Source organism: Clinocottus analis, unplaced genomic scaffold (assembly GCF_023055335.1).
Source record: "Clinocottus analis isolate CAN_PGR_092001 unplaced genomic scaffold, fCliAna1.0.p SCAF_45, whole genome shotgun sequence".
NCBI classification, from domain to species: Eukaryota; Metazoa; Chordata; class Actinopteri; order Perciformes; family Cottidae; genus Clinocottus; species Clinocottus analis.
Window position 1 is genome coordinate 564584 of NW_027176202.1, and position 24292 is coordinate 588875.

The 24292-nt window shown below is 47.7% G+C and overlaps 1 protein-coding gene across 4 annotated transcripts; it reads left to right on the forward strand.

The window, feature by feature from the left end:
• The first annotated feature begins 2334 nt into the window (after positions 1 to 2334).
• Positions 2335 to 15166, forward strand: LOC137801897 (polypyrimidine tract-binding protein 2-like). Of its 4 annotated transcripts, none has more exons than XM_068599333.1 (14): positions 2335 to 2450; positions 3493 to 3520; positions 5851 to 5911; positions 7631 to 7803; positions 8154 to 8294; positions 8488 to 8643; positions 8730 to 8840; positions 8922 to 9129; positions 9257 to 9372; positions 12157 to 12190; positions 12769 to 12861; positions 12958 to 13174; positions 13534 to 13611; positions 14005 to 15166. In XM_068599333.1, the coding sequence occupies exons 1-14, from the start codon at positions 2443 to 2445 to the stop codon at positions 14132 to 14134; spliced, it is 1554 nt and encodes a 517-aa protein (XP_068455434.1). In that variant the 5' UTR covers positions 2335 to 2442; the 3' UTR covers positions 14135 to 15166. The 4 variants fall into 4 exon arrangements, with proteins under 4 accessions (XP_068455434.1, XP_068455435.1, XP_068455432.1 ...); XM_068599334.1 differs by having other exon boundaries at positions 8922 to 9117; XM_068599331.1 differs by lacking the exon at positions 2335 to 2450 and adding an exon at positions 2576 to 2690.
• Positions 15167 to 24292: the final 9126 nt, after the last annotated feature.

Below are 24292 nucleotides of genomic sequence, written 5' to 3' on the forward strand. Positions count from 1 at the left end.
GTCTACACAACAACATGTATGATGTAAACAATACACATGCATAGTCTACACAACAACATGTATGATGTAAACAATACACATGCATAGTCTACACAACAACTCCAACGGGTTTTTCCGGTCAGGAAACACGCGCTCTCTGCAGAGCGCTGCTCTTACTGTCCGTGTCCTTCCTCAACAGGATTCTGTAGAAATGGGCGTGTCTTGTTTCCAGGGCAGTGATTGGCCAGGAGGCGTCTTATATCCCCTCTGGGATCTTATCCGGGAACTTAACCTGCTGGAGCCGGTTAGGCGTTCAGCGTAAGTTACCGGGGAAACGGACCCCGCTAAGAAGTGAACCAGCTTCGTGAGACGGAAAACCCAGAGTTAATCCAGAGTTAATCCAGAATTAATCCAGAGTTAATCCAGAAGTTACCTCGCTAAACCGAAATCCAGCTTGGTGAGACAGGCCTCTGGTGGTGTCAGTAGCTTAACCTTCAGCTTGACCTCTGCGACTCCGTGTCCAGTGCTATTCACTTCACAGCGTCTCCTCTGCTGCTTTGCCGCAGGTGAGTGGCACCATGACAACATGTGGACGTTTCAAGTCTCACAGAAAGCTTTTGTCAGAGGCAACACGAGTCCGTGCTGCCTGAAGACTCATTCCTCAGCCACGCCACATTGTTTGTGTCCGTATCACATTTGACAGGCTTGTTTTGTTTTTTAATCCCTACCTCCTTTTTAATAACAATATGTTTTGTGAGTCGTATCCGTGAGCGGCGGCGCTACGCAGGATGTTATTTCCTGAGCAGCGAGCAGCTGATAAACGGCAGTGATTTGCTGAGCGTTTGACAGTTTGCTTATTTCCCTTCCGCTCAGAGGGCCCCTCATCAGCTAATTTCAACGTGCCAGCCTCAGAGGCGCAGCTCTTTGGGGAAATGTCATTTTTAATTAAATCCCAGGTTCTTTAAGATAAGCAGTCAGGCGTAGTTTCACCCAGGGCGTGACGTGTCGGAGCCCAGGAGCATGACGCGTGTCTGTCAAAATTCAGCATTATGCAAAAACTGCCCGTTTCCCTCGTTCCATGCAGGAGTCCTGAACTGCCCGCTGGAGAACAAACGGCCCTGTGTTATCGTCCCAGACGCCCAGGAGACGCTTTTTCACGATGACAACCAGACATTTCACAGGAAGGTCTAAATGTCCAGGAGAAAAGTGGTGAAGTGGTCATGATGTCAAAACGAATATGCTGCTTTCAGACCCGGAGAACACGCTGGTCCCAGGCTCAGTCAGGCATTTTAAAGCTGCACTTTATCTAAAAAGAATACAAATAAGATCAAACGAATATAAAGTGAAAGCGCTCGCTTGCACACACAGCTGCCCTCAACTGGAGCTCTCTGTCTTTTGTCTGTTTGTTACATTCTGCTGTTCACTGTCGGTTCAGTGTGACGGGTCCATCTCTTCCCTTCAAAAGCTTTGAGGAAGCCAGTGTACTCGACCCGCTCAGTGCAACCAGCAGACGGAAAGAGAGACGAGCTGGCAGATGTTTTCCTCTGGAGACCAAGAGCGCTGGAAGAGAGGAGTGACGGCTCCGTGTCTTCTGGGTGTCAGTAGGCCAGTGTTTGGTAACATTCTGGATAATAGCCTTGAGATAGAAATGTATAAGGTGACAATAATGAAATGCTATGTTTGCAGATTGTTCCTCTTCATAAAGTTCTGAAGACGTAGGACACAGAATGTGCACGCAGCATAATGTCCTGCCAGCTATCAGAGTGAACATGAACTACACATACTCTATGATCTCTGGGATGCATCTTCCTTTCTTTGACATTCTTACTGAGTTATTCTAAGTTACATGATGTTCCAGTCCAGCGTTCCCGTTAAACCCGTTAATGTTTTCCCCACATTAGTGAACGTTTGTATTCAGCTGCAGCCATACCATAGCAATACTATGCAGTGTGGATTATGTCATCTGAATGTTGGTGGAGGTACAGTTTATATGTTACATGTTTTTTGTGGTGACATTTTGGATTGTCATAGCAGGAGAAGCAGGTATGATATTATTAATGAAGTATTGCTAGTGAGCCATTGCCAGCATGCAGTATACAGTATAGATCTGGATGTGATTTACTTTATTTATTTTTGAGAAGCCTTAAACATTATTATTTACATACAACTTCCTCCTCCTGCGTCATGTAAAACAGATCTTCTTACCAATCTGTTTTTATTTCTGGAGGTCCTTCTCACGGTTAACAGCATGTTCCCTGACAGAATAAACCTTGTGGACTGCGTGTGTTTTGGTCGCTGTGACTTCGGAGAGCGCGCTCAGCAGCTTCGGCACTTTCCGCCTATTTCCGCCATTGCATCGTCTTGCCTCCATTTTACTCTCGTGTGTATGTGTGCGTGCGCAGTGTCTGTTAAAACTGGGAAGAAAACAGGACGGAAAGCGGACGCACAGAGATTTCTACAGAAATGGACGGGTAATATTTCACGAGCGGCGCTAAGTGCATCCCGTTTGACTCGTACCGAGGCTGCACGGCGCGCGGGAGCCGAGGAGGACTCGCGTTAACCGGGTTCATAGCCACGCGCTCCGGTCCGTTAGGAAGCGTCTACTGCTAGCATGCTAACGCCAGCTGTCTGCTCCACGAGCAGCACTGCCGCTCCCGTGGGAGAGAGATGCTCGCGCCAGGGACGCCGTCCCGAGTGGACGCTTTACCGCGGTTTGTAATGTGCTCGCGTCCTCGCGAGTAACGCCATTTGTGCGTCTGTGTGCTGACGAAGCGGCTCGCGCCGCCATGCTAACTAACGTAACGCTGCCGTAACGTCGGTCCTTTGTGTTGTGGCTGGCTAGCTTAGCTGGCTGAGCGGCTCCACGAAATGTCCGGAATATTGTGATAATGTAACTCCTATAAGTCCCGGCTCGACTCTATATGTGCAAACACGTCCATTGCCCCGCGAAGCCGCAGAGCAGCTCGCGGTGCTGTTGCTCCTGTGGGGCGAGGCCTCGCGCCACAGTTAGCGACCGGCGCGCGCAGCGCACTCGGGTGTGTCGGGACGGTGGGAAGACTTCAGTGTGACTCACACACCGGGAACGGCCGAGCTGGAGCCGGGCCCGTGTGTGTGTGTGTATATGTGTATATTTATATATGTATGTATGTATGTGTATATATATATATATATATATATATATATATATATATATATATATATATATATATATATATATATATATATAATAAATAAATAGAGCACGTTAGGTTACTGCATTGTGATTCAGAAGCATCAGCTCTGCGCGTCCTGTGACTTTACTGTAATGATCAGTTCAAAAGGCTCTCAAACTACTTTGTCACTGTCACCCATATCATTCAGACTTAGTAATAGAGAAGATTAGTATTAGAGCATAACAAGTTTAATGAAATAAAATGCTTATGCATCTTGACAGTATCATGTATTATTCTTTTTTTTGTGTGTTCATTTTAAAATCCTTCATTTTGACCAAATGGAAATTGTTTTCTCTTTCAGCATCAGTGATGTTGCAGTTGGGGTGAAGGTGAGTTTCCTCCTTGGCTCTTTGCTGAGTGATCACAAACTTCTAACCCTGCAGGTGACATCTTTAGCGACAACAGCTTGAGAGAGTCTGGGCTGAAGCTACAGAGTTAGTCCTCTAGGAGAGCTGAAGCTACAGAGTTAGTCCTCTTGGAGAGAGCTGAAGCGACAGAGTTAGTCCTCTTGGAGAGAGCTGAAGCTACAGAGTTAGTCCTCTAGGAGAGAGCTGAAGCTACAGAGTTAGTCCTCTTAGAGAGCTGAAGCTACAGAGTTAGTCCTCTTGGGGAGAGCTTAAGCGACAGTTAGTCCTCTTGGAGAGAGCTGAAGCTAAAGAGTTAGTCCTCTTGGAGAGAGCTGAAGCTAAAGAGTTAGTCCTCTTAGAGAGCTGAAGCTACAGAGTTAGTCCTCTTGGAGAGAGCTGAAGCTAAAGAGTTAGTCCTCTTAGAGAGCTGAAGCTACAGAGTTAGTCCTCTTGGAGAGAGCTGAAGCTAAAGAGTTAGTCCTCTTAGAGAGCTGAAGCTACAGAGTTAGTCCTCTTGGAGAGAGCTGAAGCTACAGAGTTGGTCCTCTTGGAGAGCTGAAGCTACAGAGTTAGTCCTCTTAGAGAGCTGAAGCTACAGAGTTAGTCCTCTTGGAGAGCCTGGGCTGGAGCCGGACCCCTTCATTGAATCACAGTGGCAGGACAGAGTAACTTTAAGGCTATGTGGAGGGTTGCATGATGCTCAGTGCATGAGCATTGAGCATTGAGCATGAGCATTGAGCATGAGCATTGTGCATGAGCATTGTGCATGAGCATTGTGCATGAGCATTATGCATGAGCATGAGCATTGTGCATGAGCATTGTGCGTCATGTGGCTTTGCTGCAGGCTCGTTGTCCATCACTAGTGTTTCCTTCTGAACTTTGACCTTGTTGTCTGGAAGGAAACCTTTACTTGTAGTTTTTAATGTTGTATTTTGATGCTTATACTTTTTTTACAAAGACTGAAGTGCCGTTTTAGCCTGAGGCCCATCTTTTAAGATTGTTTTAGCACAAACTAAAAGCAATGCAAGTTGTGGGTTCTTCTGTTCTCTCAACATCTACCTGACTTGTGTCGTGTCCCTTCTCTCACTACTCTAGAGTTTGCAGGTTCATACAAGACATTGAAATTTCAGCATTCACATTTAAGACACTTTTACAAACCTAAATGGTTAATTAAGTCTGGTAAATGTTGACTTTTTATCACATTTAGAAACTCTGCTTTACTTTCAAGCTTTTGTAAAACAACAATCATAACTAAAATACATATAAATAGGCACACCATGAGGATAGTCTGTTTTTAAAAAAAACAACATTGTGACAGCATTTTAATACTGGAACAATCAGATTCCTCTGAACGCTATATGTTGATGCTTCATGGCAGCATGATGTCTTTAATGAAGCGGGCCGGCTCTGCCCCTCCTGATGAAACCTTTCCTCCTGTGAGCGTAGTTCTGTCACATAACCTGGTTTGATGACTGCCGGCTGCTTTTCTGTCTGCACAAAACAAAGTTAAAGTCCACTCTGGAAGGGAAGCGCAGCGCTCATAAAACCCTGATTCTGCTGATATGGAGGGTCTTCGTCTTCCTGTTTATTTCATCAGTATTTCAGGGCCGGCCAGCTGTTGGGAGAGAAGTCTTTCTCGCAGCGTACCCCGTGTGCTCACATTTTGGCCCCACATTATCAATTTATGTGTCATGTCGCTGCAGCGGGGCCTGCAACAGCTCGTTTACAGCAGCCATAAAGAACGTTGCTGACAAAAGAACAATTGGTTCAAATGTAGTCCGACAGACAGAAAGCAGGAGTGTGTGGAGCTATTATAGAGTTGTGTGTGTAATGGGTCCCCAGCCAGGTTCCCTCTTCATCCCATCAGTCAGCTTTAAGAGCGCCGGGCCCAGCCAGCCTTCTGGGACCCGTAGAGCTCAGGATGAAATGACACATCTTGACATCTTAAATTCAGCCAGATTAAACCCACACCAGAAGAGGAGGAGCAGACGCTCTTCTGTTTTATGTCTTTCTCCTCCTCTTCCTCCCTCCTCTTTGTTCCTGTAAACTGCACCTTGAATGAGGAAGGCAGCGCAGTACTAACAGTAAATGTCTCTCTGGCAGCACTTTGTATTGGAGAAACTGTTCTTTCCTGATTCTTGTTGTTGTGGGTTTGTGCTCACGTTGAATGCACGTATTGTACGTCTCTTTGGATAAACGCCTCAGCTAAATGAACTGTAAACTGTCTTCAGAGACCTGGCTTTATTGTGGTCTTGAACATGGAGATGTTTTCCTCTGTAGCTGCCTGACCGTGTGTCTGTCTCTTCCTGCAGAGGGGATCAGACGAGCTGAGCATGTACAACAGTCCAAACTCTGGCGTGAGCAGCATCAGTGGTGAGTTTGGACCTCGGGGCTTGGTGCAGACGGCATAAAAGGAACGAATTGATGAATCTGTGTCCGAAGAGTTGAACGCGTTGAGCCGCTTTCCCACGGGAGCTATTTAGTGTCTGAATGATATCGCGCTCCTCAGCAGGGGGTCATCCTCTCAGCGCCACATGTGACCTGACGTCGCGCAGAGCGCTGCTTTTACCTCACGGTTTGAGTCAGAAGCACACCTCAGAATGAAGGACGCCTGACTGCTGGTTGAGGTGCCACAAAGAGAAGAGGACAGAGTTCAGGCTCTTTAACACTGGCACCAAAACAAAGGCGTACACGAGGGTCTTGAATCAGAGTCCAGTGGACTTACAGGTTCTCAGGCGCCTTCATTCAGGCACCAAATCATCATGCTGGTCTTGAATTACCGGTGTTGCAGGTGTGGATGGTCTTTTTCACGAGTCGTTTGTAGAGGTACGGATCATGAAAGCAGCTGGGATCTCATCTCAGGTCAGCAGGGAGATCAGCTTGTTTTTGTAGACCCTTGTACCCTTGTGTCTGGTTGTAGCTCGTCTCCAAGGCTCCAGACGGTGTCATTTAATTTAATGACGTTAACACTGAAGTATTAAACCATCAGACGGTCTAAACCTTCTCCTTTCACTTTGTTGAAGTCATTCATCGGGTTTTTGTCCCAATGTAAAGATGAAGACTGTATTCCTCATGGTCGTCGGTGCGTTCGTAGCTGTGATGAGATGATGGGCTGCGTAGAGGAGTTCAGTGGGAACATGTCACACATCTGATATCTGATCATGTTGCTGTGAAAACATCTTCAAACCACTGGATTCAAAGTTCTCATCAAAACTCCATTTTACCAGATTCACCTCCCATGATACTCTTTCCCTGAGCCGACCCTGAACGCATCATCATGAAGCAGCTTGGTTGTTTACAGTCACATTATCAGAGATCCAAAAGCATAATGGTCCTGGTGGCATGTATAGATGAATATTGGCATACGAAGGTGGCTGTGAAACGTCCCACTGGGATGTTCATGTGGAACTGCAGTTCATCTGTTTGCAGAACTATGAATCATCTCAGTTCATTTCCTCATTTCAGCAACAACTTGCATGCAGAGGGAACAAAGTAATCAGAGTACTCTCCTAGTTTGTGGCATTCCCTTCACTTGAGACGACATAGGAGTGTCTCCATGTATGACTTGTATACACTGAGCACATTGAAGGACGAGGAATGATATGGAAACCGATCCCAGCGCTCACACACCTGTCTGCACCGCATGTGCGTCCTCTCTGTGACCTGCGTGTGCAAAGCCGGGTGGATCTACTTCCTGGCCGGGTGGATCTACTTCCTGTCATGGAGCTCTATTGCCGTCCAACAACTATGAAAACACATCATAATGAAGTATTATTAATATTATTTAATTACCATAAACACACACACACCGTCCTGCTGGAGCACCACATGGGTTAATGATGACTAAAAATAGTCTCCATCAAATGCAGAAGTATTTCTCCCATTTCAGAATCACTGACAACAGCAGACGGTTTTATGACCCGACAGCTTCCACCAGAAGAAATGAACGACTCCAGGAACTCCTCCTCTGTCAGTAGGGAGGCTGTGTGTGTGTTGAGGGGCGTCTGAGTGGGTCTGAGAGCCGTTGGCCTCCTCCCTTCAGAGGCTGTGCTGACTCATCGGTGCACTAACCGCTGTGTGCTGGACTTTCAGACGGAGCGTCCAACGGCAGCGACAGTAAGAAGTTGCGGGTGGAGGAGGCCCCGCCGTCCCGCGTGCTCCACATCAGGAAACTGCCCAACGAGGCCTCGGAGACGGAGGTCATCGCCCTGGGCCTGCCTTTTGGGAAAGTCACCAACATCCTCACGCTGAAGGGAAAGAACCAGGTGAGTGAGCTCACGCTGTGTTCAGCATGTAACAGCTGCAGCTTCAGCTGAGCAGCACCTCGTGTCCACGCATCCCTCCGTCCTGGGCCTGGCTACCTTGAGGCCGCTGTGCTCCCATACGGCGTCCAATCTTTGATCAATCACTCACCTCCACGTTCAGACGCCTGATAATGTGTCTGTGCTGCCATGCCGGGCCACCCTGACGCCCTGTGGCATAGATGTTATGTTCATTTGAGCGTCTCTGCTTCAGGCAAAGGTGTATAAAGTGATCTTCTTTCCAGAGAGGGGTCCCAATGGAGTGAACATGCGTTAAATCACTGAATAGATCAGAGTGTTTTCTCTCTTTGCAGGCGTTCCTGGAGATGGGCACGGAGGAGGCCGCCATCACCATGGTCAACTACTACACCACTGTCAATCCTCACATCCGCAACGTGCCCGTGTTCATTCAGTACTCCAATCACAAAGAACTCAAAACCGATGCCGGAAATCAAGTAAGTGGAGCCGGACCACCAGAAGTAGAGCCTTCCGTTTGGTCCTCTTCCTACTTTCTGAAGTAGCTTGAGGTGAACTCCAGTATGAACACAGTGCTGAGCGTGTTGAGGGCGTGATGGTTGGTTCTGCTCTCCTGCATTAACAATCCGTCAGACGGGTTTGTGAAAGAGTGACGGCTTGTGTTTGGTGCAGCGGACGCAGGCGGTGCTTCAGGCCGTGTCGGCGGTCCAGTCCGGCGGGTCGCCGAGCTCCGACGTGCAGGAGGCTCTGGCCGCCGCCTCCAGCCCCGTGCTGCGGATCATCATCGACAACATGTTCTACCCCGTCACGCTGGACGTCCTGCAGCAGGTACGCAGCGCCGCCGCGCGCCCGCCGACCTGCTCCCGCACACTTTACCTCTGGATTTGTTTTATGTTCACATCTTTGGTTTGCAGATTTTCTCCAAGTTCGGCACGGTCATGAAGATTATCACGTTCACCAAGAACAATCAGTTCCAGGCCCTCCTGCAGTTCAGCGACCCGGTCAACGCCCAGCAGGCCAAACTGGTACGCCGCTCCGCCTCCGTGTCTTTATGCTCTGAAGCAGCCGTTTGCCACATGCACCACACATGACACTCTCTCCTCCAGGCCCTGGACGGCCAGAACATCTACAACTCGTGCTGCACGCTGCGCATCGACTTCTCCAAGCTGGTCAACCTAAACGTCAAGTACAACAACGACAAGAGCCGGGACTACACGCGGCCCGAGCTGCCGGCCGGCGACGGCCAGCCCAACCTGGACTCTGCGGTGGCCGCCTTCAGCAAGGACTCCAACTCCCTCCTCGGTAAGATCCCAGGTAGATCACGCTTTTATTTTTCCTCCTTTCTTCACCATGATGTTTGTATGAGACGAGTCGCGCCCTCGCGCTGTGTAGAAAGAGCTGCTCTCCATTCCTCGCTTGTCTTTGTCCACTTCCTCGCCAGGAGCCCTGAACCCTCTGAGCGCCGCGGCGGCGGCGGCTGCTGCTGCAGGCAGGGTGGCGCTGGCGGGACAGGCGGGGTCCAGCGGGGTCCTGCTGGTCAGCAACCTCAATGAGGAGGTCAGTAACACACACACACACACACACACACACACACACACACACACACACACACACACACACACACACACACACACCAACCAGTCAAATGGAACCCCATCTCCATCCATCTGGTCTTTATCTCTTTTCTTCTCTGTCGGTGGCGGCCAGTCCTCCGTGCTGCTGCTCTAGGCTAGTCTGAAGGCTCTAGTCTGAAGGCTCTAGTCTGAAGGCTCTAGTCTGAAGGCTCTAGTCTGAAGGCTCTAGTCTGAAGGCTCTAGTCTAAACTAAAGGCCCTAGTCTGAAGGCCCTAGTCTGAAGGCCCTAGTCTGAAGGCCCTAGTCTGAAGGCTCTAGTCTGAAGGCTCTAGTCTGAAGGCCCTAGTCTGAAGGCCCTAGTCTGAAGGCCCTAGTCTGAAGGCCCTAGTCTGAAGGCCCTAGTCTGAAGGCTCTAGTCTAAACTAAAGGCCCTAGTCTGAAGGCTCTAGTCTAAACTAAAGGCCCTAGTCTGAAGGCCCTAGTCTGAAGGCCCTAGTCTGAAGGCCCTAGTCTGAAGGCTCTAGTCTAAACTAAAGGCCCTAGTCTGAAGGCTCTAGTCTAAACTAAAGGCCCTAGTCTGAAGGCTCTAGTCTGAAGGCCCTAGTCTGAAGGCTCTAGTCTGAAGGCTCTAGTCTGAAGGCTCTAGTCTGAAGGCTCTAGTCTGAAGGCCCTAGTCTGAAGGCCCTAGTCTGAAGGCCCTAGTCTGAAGGCCCTAGTCTGAAGGCCCTAGTCTGAAGGCTCTAGTCTAAACTAAAGGCCCTAGTCTGAAGGCTCTAGTCTAAACTAAAGGCCCTAGTCTGAAGGCCCTAGTCTGAAGGCCCTAGTCTGAAGGCCCTAGTCTGAAGGCTCTAGTCTAAACTAAAGGCCCTAGTCTGAAGGCTCTAGTCTAAACTAAAGGCCCTAGTCTGAAGGCCCTAGTCTGAAGGCCCTAGTCTGAAGGTTCTAGTCTAAACTAAAGGCCCTAGTCTGAAGGCCCTAGTCTGAAGGCCCTAGTCTGAAGGCTCTAGTCTAAACTAAAGGCCCTAGTCTGAAGGCCCTAGTCTGAAGGCCCTAGTCTGAAGGCTCTAGTCTGAAGGCCCTAGTCTGAAGGCTCTAGTCTGAAGGCCCTAGTCTGAAGGCCCTAGTCTGAAGGCCCTAGTCTGAAGGCCCTAGTCTAAACTGAAGGCCCTAGTCTAAACTGAAGGCCCTAGTCTGAACTGAAGGCCCTAGTCTGAACTAAAGGCCCTAGTCTGAACTAAAGGCCCTAGTCTGAACTAAAGGCCGGCCCTAGTCTGAACTAAAGGCCGGCCCTAGTCTGAACTAAAGGCCGGCCCTAGTCTGAACTAAAGGCCGGCCCTAGTCTAAACTAAAGGCCCCTGTAGTCTGAAGGCCCCAGTAGTCTGAAGGCCCCAGTAGTCTGAAGGCCCCAGTAGTCTGAAGGCCCCAGTAGTCTGAAGGCCCCAGTAGTCTGAAGGCCCCAGTAGTCTGAAGGCCCCAGTAGTCTGAAGGCCCCAGTCTGAAGGCCGTGCTAGGCGCTGTGGTCCGGTCGGTTGCTGCTCGCAGTAGAAGCTCTCCTCGGCTCAGGAGCGGCTCTCTGTTGTTCTGGAGCTCTTGGTGTCTGAGCTGGAGGACGGCCCATCAATCTAGAAGTCATTTCCTGGTCCTCTTCCCTCTGTGAACACTGAGCCGTGTCGCTTCCTGTCATGAAGGCCGCTCTCACTGAGGGTCTAACCTTTTCCTTTGCTGTTCCTCACTGCTGATTGACTGCGTTAACTTGTGGTCGTGTCTCTGAGCGAGGCTCCTCTTGTCAAACTGTATCTAACTGGGCTAACTGTCTCTCTTCTGTTTTTCTCTCTAAGCTCTGCTCTGCTCATATGAAAGCTCATATGAAATCATTCTGTGGTCTTCCTAACCTGGGAACACAAGCTGCCTCTCTGAACGCTTCAGTCTTTAGTCCCTCTTCCTCAGACTTTGTTCTCTTTTTCTTTTCTTCTTTGTTTCCTGTGACTTAAAGGGCGATATCTCTCCATCATTGTGTCCAGAAGCTTCTGGTATCTCTGGACACACCACGTTGAGATACTGCGCTCCCAGACTTGTGTGGAGGCCACTGTTGCACCCGGTGGCCTTCAGTCAACTCTTGCATGTTAAACTGTGAACCAGCTGTGACCTGCATGACCTCTACCTTAGCCCCGCCCCCAGCTTTCTCCCTGCTGAAACATGTAGCTCTTCAGATGGTTTTGTTTGACTTTATATTGCTGATTTTCTTATGATTTTGACCTGAATGTCCTTTCCCCCATGCGTGTCCAGGGTGAAAGACATGTTGCTGTGTTTTGACTAAAGAGAACATTGATCCAAGCCATTATCTGACCAAACTACCTGCATTATTCCAGTGTACTGACCTATATTTTATTTTTTGTCCCTCCCCCTCCCCTTCCTCCTCACTTTTTATTTATTTTTTATTTTCCCCCAATTTGCATTTGCCTCCCAATCCATCCCCCCTCTCCTCCATGTGCCTATGGGGGCTTTAATCCATCCATCACCCCTCTTCCTCCTCCACCTCCTCCACATTAACGGACCCTCCCACCCCATGACTCCTCCCCTTTTCGCCGCCTGCTTCCTTTCTCCATGACCCACCACCTCCATCACTCTCCGGGGGGAAAACAAACCACCATTCCTCCTACCTACCTCCGTTCTGGATCGATCTGTCCATCTCTACCTCCGCTCCGCTCCGACTCTTCTACCTCTCTACCTGTCTCACGCTGCTTGTTGCTCTTCTCTCCCTCTAAAGATGGTTGCGCCCCAAAGTCTGTTTACCCTCTTCGGTATGTTATCGTTAGCTCTCTCTCTCTCTCTTTCTCTCTCTCTTTCTCTCTCTCTTTCTCTCTCTCTTTCTCTCTCTCTCTCTCTCTCTCTCTCTCTCTCTCTCTCTCTCTCTCTCTCTCTGCCTCTCTCTCTTCTACCTTCTCTTTTGTTCATTCTATATTTGAGACATTTGTTGTTGTTATTCAGAGTATAATCATGATAACTAGGAGCTTATGTTAGCGCCCAGTAGCTTGTGTAGTCTTGTGTAAAACACCTGGCCCTGTTTACTGGTTTGGGTTGATGTTGCTTACTCTAAACCTCACTCTGTAGATGTGTTAATGCACGGTTAAGTCAATATTTCTGCATGCTGTTCCTGGTTATGATTTCCGGCCATGTGCCACAGCATGATGATGTTAGAGGGCGTCTCTCTCTCCTGTCCTCTCTGCTCCGCTCTCTCAAACAGTCTGCTGTAAAGTTCTCTGTCTTCCTTCATTGTGAATATCCTCTGCCTCCAGTGCTGCCTCCTGGGTGTTTCCTAACGCTCTGCTCTCTCTCCTCCTCTTCTCCTCCTCTTCTCCTCCTCTCCTCCGTGATGCAGGCGTGTACGGAGACGTGCAGAGGGTGAAGATCCTGTACAACAAGAAAGACAGCGCGCTCATCCAGATGTCAGACGCCAACCAGGCGCAGCTAGGTGTGTGTGTGTGTGTGTGTGTGTGTGTGTGTGTGTGTGTGTGTGTGTGTGTGTGATATATGCCGGCAGCAGCGTGACCTCCTTGTGTGTCTCCAGCCATGAGCCACCTGAACGGCCAGAAGATGTACGGGAAGATCATCCGCGTGACGCTGTCTAAGCACCAGACGGTGGCGCTGCCGCGTGACGGGCTGGACGACCAGGGCCTGACCAAGGACTTCGCCAACTCCCCGCTGCACCGCTTCAAGAAACCGGGCTCCAAGAACTTCCAGAACATCTTCCCTCCATCCAGCACCCTCCACCTCTCCAACGTCCCGTGAGTACCAGACCAGCGCTTCTGTTGCTGCGTCTCTCACGTCCCATGAGGCAACACCAGCTGCTCATGCCCTCCAGACCCACGAGAGCCGTACCTCAGAGCTTCCATTGGGGCGGCTCCATTGGACTCGGGTCCATGCAGTGACCCGTAGAGCAGAACCCTGCAACAAGTTTACCTGAAACACAAATGTTATCAATTCCACTTTCTCCCCCAAATACATATGAGCCAAATCTCTGAACCAGACAGCTGGGTTAGTTGTTTTTATTTCTTCATTATAAAATGCAGCATCAGAAAGGTTGTCGTTGCCTCTTTAACCTGCTCTTTCTTCACAAGATGACCTTTGACCTTTGTCTCTGCAGACAGGACGTGGCGGAGGAGGACCTCCGGCTGCTCTTCTCAAACGCTGGAGGAACTGTGAAAGCATTCAAGTTTTTCCAGTACGTAGACTTATCCCACTGAACGTCAACAGTTTGTTACGTCTGCAATCTACCGAGCAAAGGGAGTCATGTCTCACGTTCCACCTGTACAAACATTTACAATCCTCATAAAAGCGTCATTATTCGCACTAGAGATGTTAATTGTTTAATGGTCCGCAGTAGCAGTCGCTTCAACAAAAATGAATTCCTAGAAAGCTGAGTCAAACTGAGAGACTCTGTACTTTCAAGACAATAGAGCCAGTCCACATTAATGCGTCAGCTTCAGCTAGCTGTAGCTAGCTTCAGCTGACGTGCTTCACGGTGACGCTGTGTCCGAGTCGCTTTACAAGCACCTGAGCACGCTCAGACCGGTTCATGTGTCCTCACCGCTGTGTGGTGTTTATCCTCCTTTAGGGACCGTAAGATGGCTCTGATCCAGACGTCGACCGTGGAGGAGGCCATCCAGGCCTTGATAGACCTTCACAACTACAACATGGGAGGCAACCAGCACCTGAGGGTCTCCTTCTCAAAGTCCACCATCTAGAGGAGCGGACCGCTCAGAAAGCTTACAGACTGTGTCTGTGCCCGGGGGGTCGGACCAGAGTGAACCAGTTCTGTTGATCCTGTCATTCCTGAAGAGAGAGACTGACATGTTGGACATCCCGTTTTTGTTTTTAAAGAAAACAAATGAGTATTGTGCAGATACTGGGTCTTACCTGTTCCTCTGTATTTCTGTCAGATAAATCTATTGACATGATTGATTGTCGTCGCCCTGTATGCTAGTTTGATGTAGATCAGTGTTTTAACTCTTTATTTAGTTGAAAGATACAGTACTAATGTGCCTTACTTGACAATATCAACTGTTTCTACAGCTGGACATGTTCCTTATTTCCCTCCTCTGCGTTCGGGGCACATCGGTATTGGTATATATTGTTGAGGGTTAGTGAGCGTGCAAGGTTTTTGTCATCCTCTCTACTTTTGTTAAACTTATTTTAGCTTTTTTGGAGGGGTGTTTGGAGTCATAACTCTTTTTTAGTTGAGCGACAGAAGAGCTTCTTGAGTGACAGCTCCACGGTGTAAGACCCTCCCCCTGCTTCCACACATGTGGCTCAGTGTTTGTACATGCGTGTGTTTAGTTGCGTTGCCCTTCCTCCCCACATGTTGCTTCTGACGCATGTCGTTGTGACCTCGCTGCAGGAAGCTGCATGCTGTGGACGCAGTGCGAAGAGCCACTGTGATTTCTTTGTGACGTTTACATGGAGAGGACCAACGTTTCTGTGCCTTTAGTGTTCCTTTAATTCATTTGAAAAAACAAACACACTAATGCCCCAAACCTTTGAGTGGTGAGTTAATTACCATTGTTTTTTAAACACAACCTAGGCTTGAGGATATTGCTCAGAAATAAAAGTTCCTTCTATTGTATTTGTTTATTCCCAGTCTGATTTCACACAGCTCCTGTAAGGATGTAGTTTGAATAGTTCCTAAGGAGGAGGCGCCTCGGTTTCCCCTCATGGTCTCTCTTGTGTATTCTGCATTACGTCTGTAGCATGCTTAATAAACTATTCTGTAGCTCTGCCTTCTCTCTCACGTCTCTCTAAAGCTGACTTCAGTCTCAGGGTGGGAATGGAGCCAAAGTACATAGGATGCTCCAGATTGAGCTTCTGATCGCACTAATTCACAGGACAAGTAGATTTGTGTTGACGCGTTTCCCACCCTGCCAACTGACACCATACATCCCCGTGATGTCTTGCTCTGCACTCTTCTGCTGGTGTTTTCTAATCGGTCTCTGAGGGCCTCTCTCTGCGACTGTCTGATCTATCTCCTCCCACTTTTTAATCAATTACATAAATGGACACGTGTCATCTTCTCCACCGCTGTGGGCTTCTGAGCGTTTCTCAGTAAACTTTTCTTTGTTCAACTTGGATGACGTTTAGCTACTGGAATCCCTTGGCGAGTAGGTGTCGTGGTTAGATCCTAACCCTGTAAGGAATAGAAGTGAAAGATCTGTCCCGTATTTAAAAGCAGCGCAATTTCACAAAAGCTGCAAGCCCATATTAAATCTATGCCAAGCGGTGAAAGTGCCAAAAATGTCCAAAAAATAGACCAATGGTGACATGGCAATGTCATCACAGCAACAAGCTGTTATGTGTTTGTAGAGAAACCCAACATCACCTTTCCACAGTGTTGCAACCCGGGGGACTTGAGGCGTAAACAAGATTCAGGAATAAAATAAGATCAGAGACGGTGGTGTTTTAACAAAAAGTGTCCTTTTAATAAGGAAAAGGTTCCTCCCGGTCGGGGTCGGTGGTCTCCTCTTGGTCGGTGGTTCCTTGGCCCTGCATGGCAGATCAGAGTGAAGTGGTTATTATTTATGTCGCAGGGTTACCTTGCGTCCGTGGCACTCGCTCAGGGGATCCTCCCGTCCTCCACTCCCTGATGCCTTCTCTCCCTTGCTGCCTCTCCAGATGAAGTGTGTTGCTCATCAGCTGATGGGCTTCTGATCCTGAGGCATCGGCACCGACAACAAACATGTCCCCAAAGTTTGTGGTATTCAACACTGGCTCGGTGCATAAGGCCTTCTGAAGGGTCGAAACACTTCGTCGGCTCCGGCGCTCCAGTGGACGTGGTGAGGGTGGCTGCTGCTTGTCATTTTGTGCAATGGTGGCAAAGTGAGGGATGAGACAGTGATAATAGCCCACCAGCCCCAGGGACGTTTTTACTTGCTGGTTTGTTGCTTCCCAGAGCAGCTCTCATGTGGCCTAAGTGGGAAGTCCAGTCTGGACTGTGGACACCATACAAGTAGGACCTTGTAGTGATATAATAATAATACATTTCATTCGTAAGGCACTTTTCATCCGAGAGTGCCACAACTCCATAGTTAAAATCAAAGTCCTAAAACTCAACTCAAAGTAAAAATGCCTTCTTGAATGAAATGGTTTTTAGGCCAGTCTTAAGAGTCCAGGGTCTGTGTTGCCCTCAGTGGTCAGGGAGACCGGTCCACAGCCGGGGGGCGCTGCTGAGCAAAAGGCCCGGTCGCCCATGGTGGAGCTCGGTGTTGGGAACCCAAAGAAGCCAGCTACTTGTAGATCTGAGGGTGCGGGTGGAGGTTTGGGGAGTGACGAGTTCTTGTAGGTAGGAAGGTGCATGCCCATTTATGGGTGAGGGGTAGGACTCTGTAGTCAGTCCGGGTTGAGTCCGGGAGCCAGTGGAGTGAGTGGAGGATTGGTGCGATGTGCTCATACTTACGGACTCTCATCAGGATCCTGGCAGCGCTGTTTTGAATGAGTTGTAGTTTTTGGATGTTCTTGCCAGTGATCCCAGTGAAAAGTGAGTTGCAGTAGTCCAGTCGAGAGGAGATGAAAGCGTGGACGAGCTCCTCTGCATGTGATGGGTTAAGGTGGGGCGGAGCTTGGAGATGTTTTTGAGATGGTAAAAGGAGCTTTTTCACGGGTGTTTTATATGGTCTTTAAAGGTCAGATGAGGCTCAAACCTAACTGCCAGATTAGTGACTGTGGAGGAGAGGGGTGTGACCTGACCGTCAAAGGTGAGCTGAGTTATGGAGGATGACTGAACCTGGTGTGGAGTGCCAACAAGGAGGGCTTTAGTTTGGCTACTGTTTAACTGGAGAAAGTTGCTGCTCATCCATGTCTTTATCAAGACAGGCAGTGAGACATGAAATGGCTGCAGAAGGGTTTGGGCAGTTTTGACGTAAAGCTGTGTGTCGTCAGCACAACAGTGGAAGGACATCCTATGTTTGCTGATGACACGACCGAGTCGGAGCATGTAAATAATGAAGAGGATGGGGCCGAGGACGGACCCTTGCAGAAACACCACAGGAGACAGGGAGCAGGCCTTCCGGGGCAGCAAAGGCTGTCTTCTCCTTCGCTCTTTTGGTGAGGGGAACCTGCCTGTAACCCTGAGATCAGGAGTGGACACGCACCGGGCGGGGCCGAGGCGCTCGATCAATTCATCTACCCTCGGCATAGGGCGGGCATCAAATTTAGAGATTTCATTAAGTTTCCTAAAATCATTACAGAGTCTCGCTGTGCCATTCCGTTTGGGAATCAAGATAATTGGGCTGGACCAGGCACTGTGATTCCTCAATAACACCCATTTCCAGCATCTTTCTCACCTCTTCTTTGATGGTTTCCCTCCTTGCTTCTGATAGGCCATAGGGCCGAAGCCTCACCTTCTTTCCTGGCGTGGGGATTATGTCACACACCTGGGTGCGTCCAGGTAGGTCAGAAAACACATCTTTGAACTGGCTGGTCAGTTCCACCAGGTCCTGTCGGTGAACCGGGCCCAATTGGGGCCCTCGGGCTACTTGTGAAGGGACAGAGTCTGGGAGTTGAACCGTTAACGCTGGTGCCAGGACATCGTCAGAGACATGCCACTTCTTCAAGAGATTGATGTGACATATTTGACACAGTTTACTTCTCTTGTAGAATGTAAACTTGGGTAAATTAGTTCCTGTGTTTTTGTTTTTTAAACTCGTCACACGTCTTAAGAGTTCTGCAGATTTTAAATACAGGCTTCAACCAATCAGAGCAAGTTTAGGCATAAAGCTTCTAACTTTAAACTTTTGGACCGAACGACACATCAGAAAATCATAGAAATGTCGAATTTATACAGATAACAAAATAACAACAATAATAATAAAACAATAAGTAATTAAAATCTCTCTCTCTCTCTCTCTCTCTCTCTCTCTCTCTCTCTCTCTCATATGAATGTTGCAACAACAATATTGCCAAAGTATCAAACACATCAGAAAAACATAAAAATATACAACTTATACAGATAACAACAAAAATAATAAAAGAATAATTAAAATAATCTCTCGCCCTTGTTTACCTGAAATGTGCATTTAATAATTGTATTTTGACCCACCCTGTTTGGCAGTTGCTTTTTTCAATAAAATAAAACATTTGCATAAAGCAAATCCACTTTTTCATGTTAAGAGCATTAAAATGAAGAAAAAAATGTGATTAATTGCAAGTTAACTATGAAATAAATGTTTATAGTAATGTTTAAAATGTGGTAATTGTTTTATTTAATTTTTTTTTTTTTTACAAAAAAAATTAAAAAAAATGAAATGCAATAACACCAGCATTAGAACTGGTTTGGGTTCGTATCACTACTTGAACACAGACCTGCTGAATCCTCAAAGCCTCAGAGCCCTTTGGGGCTGAAGAGGTTAAGGACAGTTAATTGATTAATTAACAACTGATTGTGCTCCCAATTATTGCTGATGTGTTTCAGGTGTGTGTGTCATGTGACTGTCTATAAAATCTGATGCAGCTGCACAAAATAAAGTGACTGAGTGTTTTCTCAGAACTTGCGTTCAGTCTCTTATGTTATGTGTCCTCCCACAGTTTGTATTGAGTCTGTATATCCAGCAGCAAATCTATCTTAAGGTCTTTCAACAATTAGAAACATAAAGAGCAAACATTCAGACGTCAGCCCTCTGGTTATCTGCCTGCTCTCCTCTGCAGGTTCCCTCGCTTTCATGACGTCATCCATGTTTAACCACTTCTAACATTAATATCAGAGCTCACATCAGCTGTGGATGAACGGTTTGCATGTCTGTCTCATAAGCAGCGGGTCAGAGGTTTGAATCCCAGCTCTGCTAATTTTAGTCTGCTAATATATATATATATATATATATATATATATATATATATATATATATACATATATATATATATATATATATATATTATTATTATTATTATTTTTTTTTTAATTTTTCTGTTGGATTGGACACCCTGGTGGGCCGCATTTGGCCCGCGGGCCGTATGTTTGACAGCCCTGGTGTAAATAGAAACATTGGGCGTGAACGACTGTCCTCGTCTCCATATTCCCCCTGAAGACTCTGATCAGCAGCTCGTCAACATTCATGAGGCTTTGGGATGAGAGGCTGAACCAGCTGGACACGTTTACAGGTTCAAAAGGAAATATAGACGTTCCTTTTCAGTCAGGTTTGCCTCCGTATTGTTTGAGGTCTCACTGTCACATCCCAAAGTTACAAAGTGACATAGAAGCGACAGATCGGACCCCGGGGGCCTGAACCCTGATGACCCCGGTCTATTTATTCATAGCTCTAAACGACTGAAATGATGAAGTTGCTGCCGAGGCGTTGATATAAGCGAGGCGTTGCTCCATCAGGCACCACCGGCCTGATTTTGTGATGATGGACGTCCTGTCGGGCGTCGCTTGATGAAGATGACGCTCCACACTCGGGGCCCTGGGACCAGGGGTCGATGACCTGATCCATCATCATGCGGACACGCTGCTTCTGCTCTCTACCTATGCGAAAGGGGCTTTTATTTTTTTTGCCGACCTTTCAATGAAAGTGCTCGCGTCCCGGTCCCCGCTCTCTGAACAAAGATGACATGATGAATCGGGCCAGAAGGGCAGCGGCGAGGCGATCAATAGCCGGTCTGGTACGACGCATCGGCCGGGCGAGACACAGTGATCCTGCTCTCCATCAGCCGCTCGTAGCTTCTCCCTCATGGGTTTAACCAGCTTCCTCCAGCGCGCTCACTATTAAAATATATTTGTCTATCACTCACTGTGATGAATTGCTTGTGCAACAGTGTATTTGGGGATGAAAGAAAATACTCCAAATCCTCTACAGCAGCGGCCCCCAACAGAGAAAGAATGAAGGAAAAAGAAATCAAATTAAGGTGGAAAAACTTTTATTTTGAAAAAGTGAGCGGATACATGAGTCCAACCTCAGACGTGACACACGTGACACAGCAGAGTGAATGATATCCCAAAGAATGAAACTTAAAAGTCTGTTTCAAGTGGATTCAAATCAAGGCAGAGGAGACTGAGATTGACACAAACGCTCTGAAACCTGCTTCATCCCAACATCCTGTCTCTGTGCAGCAGCTTTACTGATGTACAGCGTGCACGTGAAGGTTATAGTTACAGCGTGCACGTGAAGGTTAAAGTTACAGCGTGCACGTGAAGGTTAAAGTTACAGCGTGAAGGTTAAAGTTACAGCGTGAAGGTTTAAGCTACAGCGTGCACGTGAAGGTTAAAGTTACAGCGTGCACGTGAAGGTTAAAGTTACAGCGTGAAGGTTAAAGTTACAGCGTGCACGTGAAGGTTAAAGTTACAGCGTGCACGTGAAGGTTAAAGTTACAGCGTGCACATGAAGGTTAAAGTTACAGCGTGCACGTGAAGGTTTAAGCTACAGCGTGCACGTGAAGGTTAAAGTTACAACCCTGCTTCATCCCAACATCCTGTCTCTGTGCAGCGGCTTTACTGATGTACAGCGTGCACGTGAAGGTTAAAGTTACAGCGTGCACGTGAAGGTTAAAGTTACAGCGTGCACGTGAAGGTTAAAGTTACAGCGTGAAGGTTAAAGTTACAGCGTGAAGGTTTAAGCTACAGCGTGCACGTGAAGGTTAAAGTTACAGCGTGCACGTGAAGGTTATAGTTACAGCGTGCACGTGAAGGTTAAAGTTACAGCGTGCACGTGAAGGTTAAAGTTACAGCGTGCACGTGAAGGTTTAAGTTACAGCGTGCACGTGAAGGTTATAGTTACAGCGTGCACGTGAAGGTTTAAGCTACAGCGTGCACGTGAAGGTTATAGTTACAGCGTGCACATGAAGGTTGAAGTGAGCGTGCACGTGAAGGTTGAAGTGAGCGTGCACGTAAAGGTTGAAGTGAGCGTGCACGTGAAGGTTAAAGTGAGCGTGCACGTGAAGGTTGAAGTGAGCGTGCACGTGAAGGTTGAAGTGAGCGTGCACGTGAAGGTTGAAGTGAGCGTGCACGTGAAGGTTGAAGTGAGCGTGCACGTGAAGGTTGAAGTGAGCGTGCACGTGAAGGTTGAAGTGAGCGTGCACGTGAAGGTTGAAGTGAGCGTGCACGTGAAGGTTAAAGTGAGCGTGCACGTGAAGGTTGAAGTGAGCGTGCACGTGAAGGTTGAAGTGAGCGTGCACGTGAAGGTTGAAGTGAGCGTGCACCAGTTAGAAGCTGTGGGGCCACAATGCTCAGTGACACTGGGCCTTACTTCATTATTCACATTAATAATGTATACGTCGTCATATATCTACTCCACTTATGTCAAAACGGGAAACATTTCAATCCTCTGCATTTAACAGCAGTTAAACTTGTTACTTTTGCCATTAAATAGTTTTTGTGAAGAACAAACACACACGATACATTCATACAAACTTAGCGCCTCTTTGATGCTACGAGTTGTTAGCGCTTCCTTTGAAGAGCCAGCCGCCCTCTAAACTTTAACAAATGCTGGAGAGTTATTTCACATGAAGCAACAATGAGAGAAAAGCAAAAGAAAATAAAATGATGTGCATTCAACATTAATAAGGAGCAAGAACTTGCAAATATGCTTTGTGTTCAGTTTGAATATGAATAATCCCAGCTTTGTACTTGGAACGTACGGGTCATTGTACTATGAATCACCCAGAAGAGGAAGATTCCTCACCTCAGGAAAGAAGCAGAGGGAGTCTCACTCCTGCAGATCAAGAACATCTTTAACATCAGAGGAAATGAAAAGATGTAACAATACTTCAATACCAAACCTCTGTGTTCATATTTATTATCAAATGTATAACAAACCTGCATTTCATGGTTGAAAATGGCTCAAAACGTCCTTCGTCATAAACCATCCCTAATCTTTCAAGGCCAAATTTGAGATCATAATCGGACCTCCACCTATTGTTTCCACTCTGTGGAGCATTACATTCACAGCAGGTTCATCACTCAGCTCCTTGTAAGTTGCACAACATTCTGTGGTGAGACTGCGGCTCAGACCTGGTGGTGAAGTTAGGAAACAAACGTAGTTTGATTCAAACAGTAGTGAGGAGCCAACAGCAGGACCAGGTTTGATCCATGACAAAGTGACTCACAGGAGCAAAGGAGCCAAATGGAATAAATACAAACAGAAAGTCTTGGAGGCCCAGCAGGCAAGAACCCCGACCCAAACAGTGTTCATCAGATTCAAACGTACAGAGCTGTGAGTGATTTTTACGTTACAGCATTGCTGCCGTTCAAAAGTACCTACTCACCTACTGTAGTACCTTGGTGGAGTACTTTTGTTTCCAAAAGAGAAAACTTGTTCGTGTTGGTTGTACTGTTCAGAGGGGGCGGAGCCTACTGTACCCAACCTTTGAATGCTCACGATGCTAGCAGCTCACGATGCTAGCGGCTCACGATGCTAGCGGCTCACGATGCTAGCGGATCACGAGTGTGCGTCCACGGCGTAGCTACGTCGTAGCTACGCTGTGGACCTGACGCAGAAGCAGGAACTAGGCTTTACGGTCACTTTGTGTCTTCTTGTTACAGCATTTTACTGTGTGACTAACTCTGACACTGATGTCACCTCACTAGTGAAGTCATTGCAAAAATATGAAGTTTAGGGAGTTCACTGTCGCAGACAGCAACTGCATCAGAACCAACCAACTGAAATTCTAATTCAAAAGCGAGCGAGGAGGAGGCCCACAGCATCACAACAAGGCAGGCAAGTGTGAAATGATGGGATGCATTTCACACAAATGAATCCGTTCCTGCACAGGAGTGGCACCCAACAAAGCTGGTGCACCGGAGCCGTTCTAACAAGCTTGATGAGGAAACAGTCAAGCAAATGGTAAAATAAAGGAAAGTGATGCCAGCTGATAATAAACACTGTCATCTCTGCTCCTCAGAGAGGATCTGTTTCCCAGAGGAGATGCAGACTTCCACCCAACAGCATCACGTCTGGATGCCGTGGGTACGTTGGGCCTCGTGGGGCTTCATGCTACAGCGTGTCTCTTTTATTTACACTAAAAAAGGAAAAATGTCTGCCGCTGGCCTCGCAGAATGAATCAGACCTGCCAACAGTTTCCTGTCAGCATCTGGCGTCCTGAAATATTAAAAGCAACGCTGAAAGTGCAGAGAAATGTTTCCCCTGTTTGGCAGCTCCTCAGTGCTAACATGTAGCATGTAGCATGTCTGTGCTGCCGGTCATGCAGCAGGAAGACGCTCCTCGGGGCAGCATCATGGATGCCTTTCTTCTGATACTCGGCATGTTTGTCAGACTCCCGAACGCCCCCGGCATCTCATAGCCATACATTTCAGTAACTTTGGGAAAATAACATTGTTCAATTCCTTTAAAAAATGATGTCAACCAACAGACAAGAGGAGCTTGACCTGTTGCCATGACGCCAGGCCGTCTGCTGCTCGGTGAGACTGTCAGTGATAGATATTGTAGCAGTAATATGTTTGTGTATGGACTATTGCAAAGCAACACGCTGCGTTACTGCGCTGCATTGATGAAGTATCCATGTCACAGGCTCCATGCTGATGAAGGATCAGTGCTGGTGATCGGTGCTCCAGGTCAGTGAGGCACAGACACAGCCAGGAACATCAACATGTTTACGTAGAAAAAATATCCACCGTCTGTGGTTCTTTACTGCATTGCAGCTCGCATCCTGTCAGCCTCCATAGGAAAGCATCGTTACAGTCTGTCAGGCCTGAGAGAGACGATGAAGAGACGATGAAGACCTGAGAGAGACCATGAAGACCTGAGAGAGACGATGAAGGCCTGAGAGAGACGATGAAGACCTGAGAGAGACGATGAAGACCTGAGAGAGACCATGAAGACCTGAGAGAGACGATGAAGACCTAAGAGAGACGATGAAGAGACGATGAAGACCTGAGAGAGACCATGAAGACCTGAGAGACACGATGA

What these genes read in the sequence shown, in the direction of transcription:
- LOC137801897 (XM_068599331.1), top strand. Translation starts at nt 2,647, where the DNA reads ATGCTCGCGCCAGGGACGCCGTCCCGAGTGGACGCTTTACCGCG. An exon ending in CGAGTGGACGCTTTACCGCG is followed by an intron (nt 2,691 to 3,492) that starts GTTTGTAATGTG and finishes TTTCTCTTTCAG; the next exon opens with CATCAGTGATGTTGCAGTTG. An exon ending in ACGCCCAGCAGGCCAAACTG is followed by an intron (nt 8,841 to 8,921) that starts GTACGCCGCTCC and finishes TCTCTCCTCCAG; the next exon opens with GCCCTGGACGGCCAGAACAT.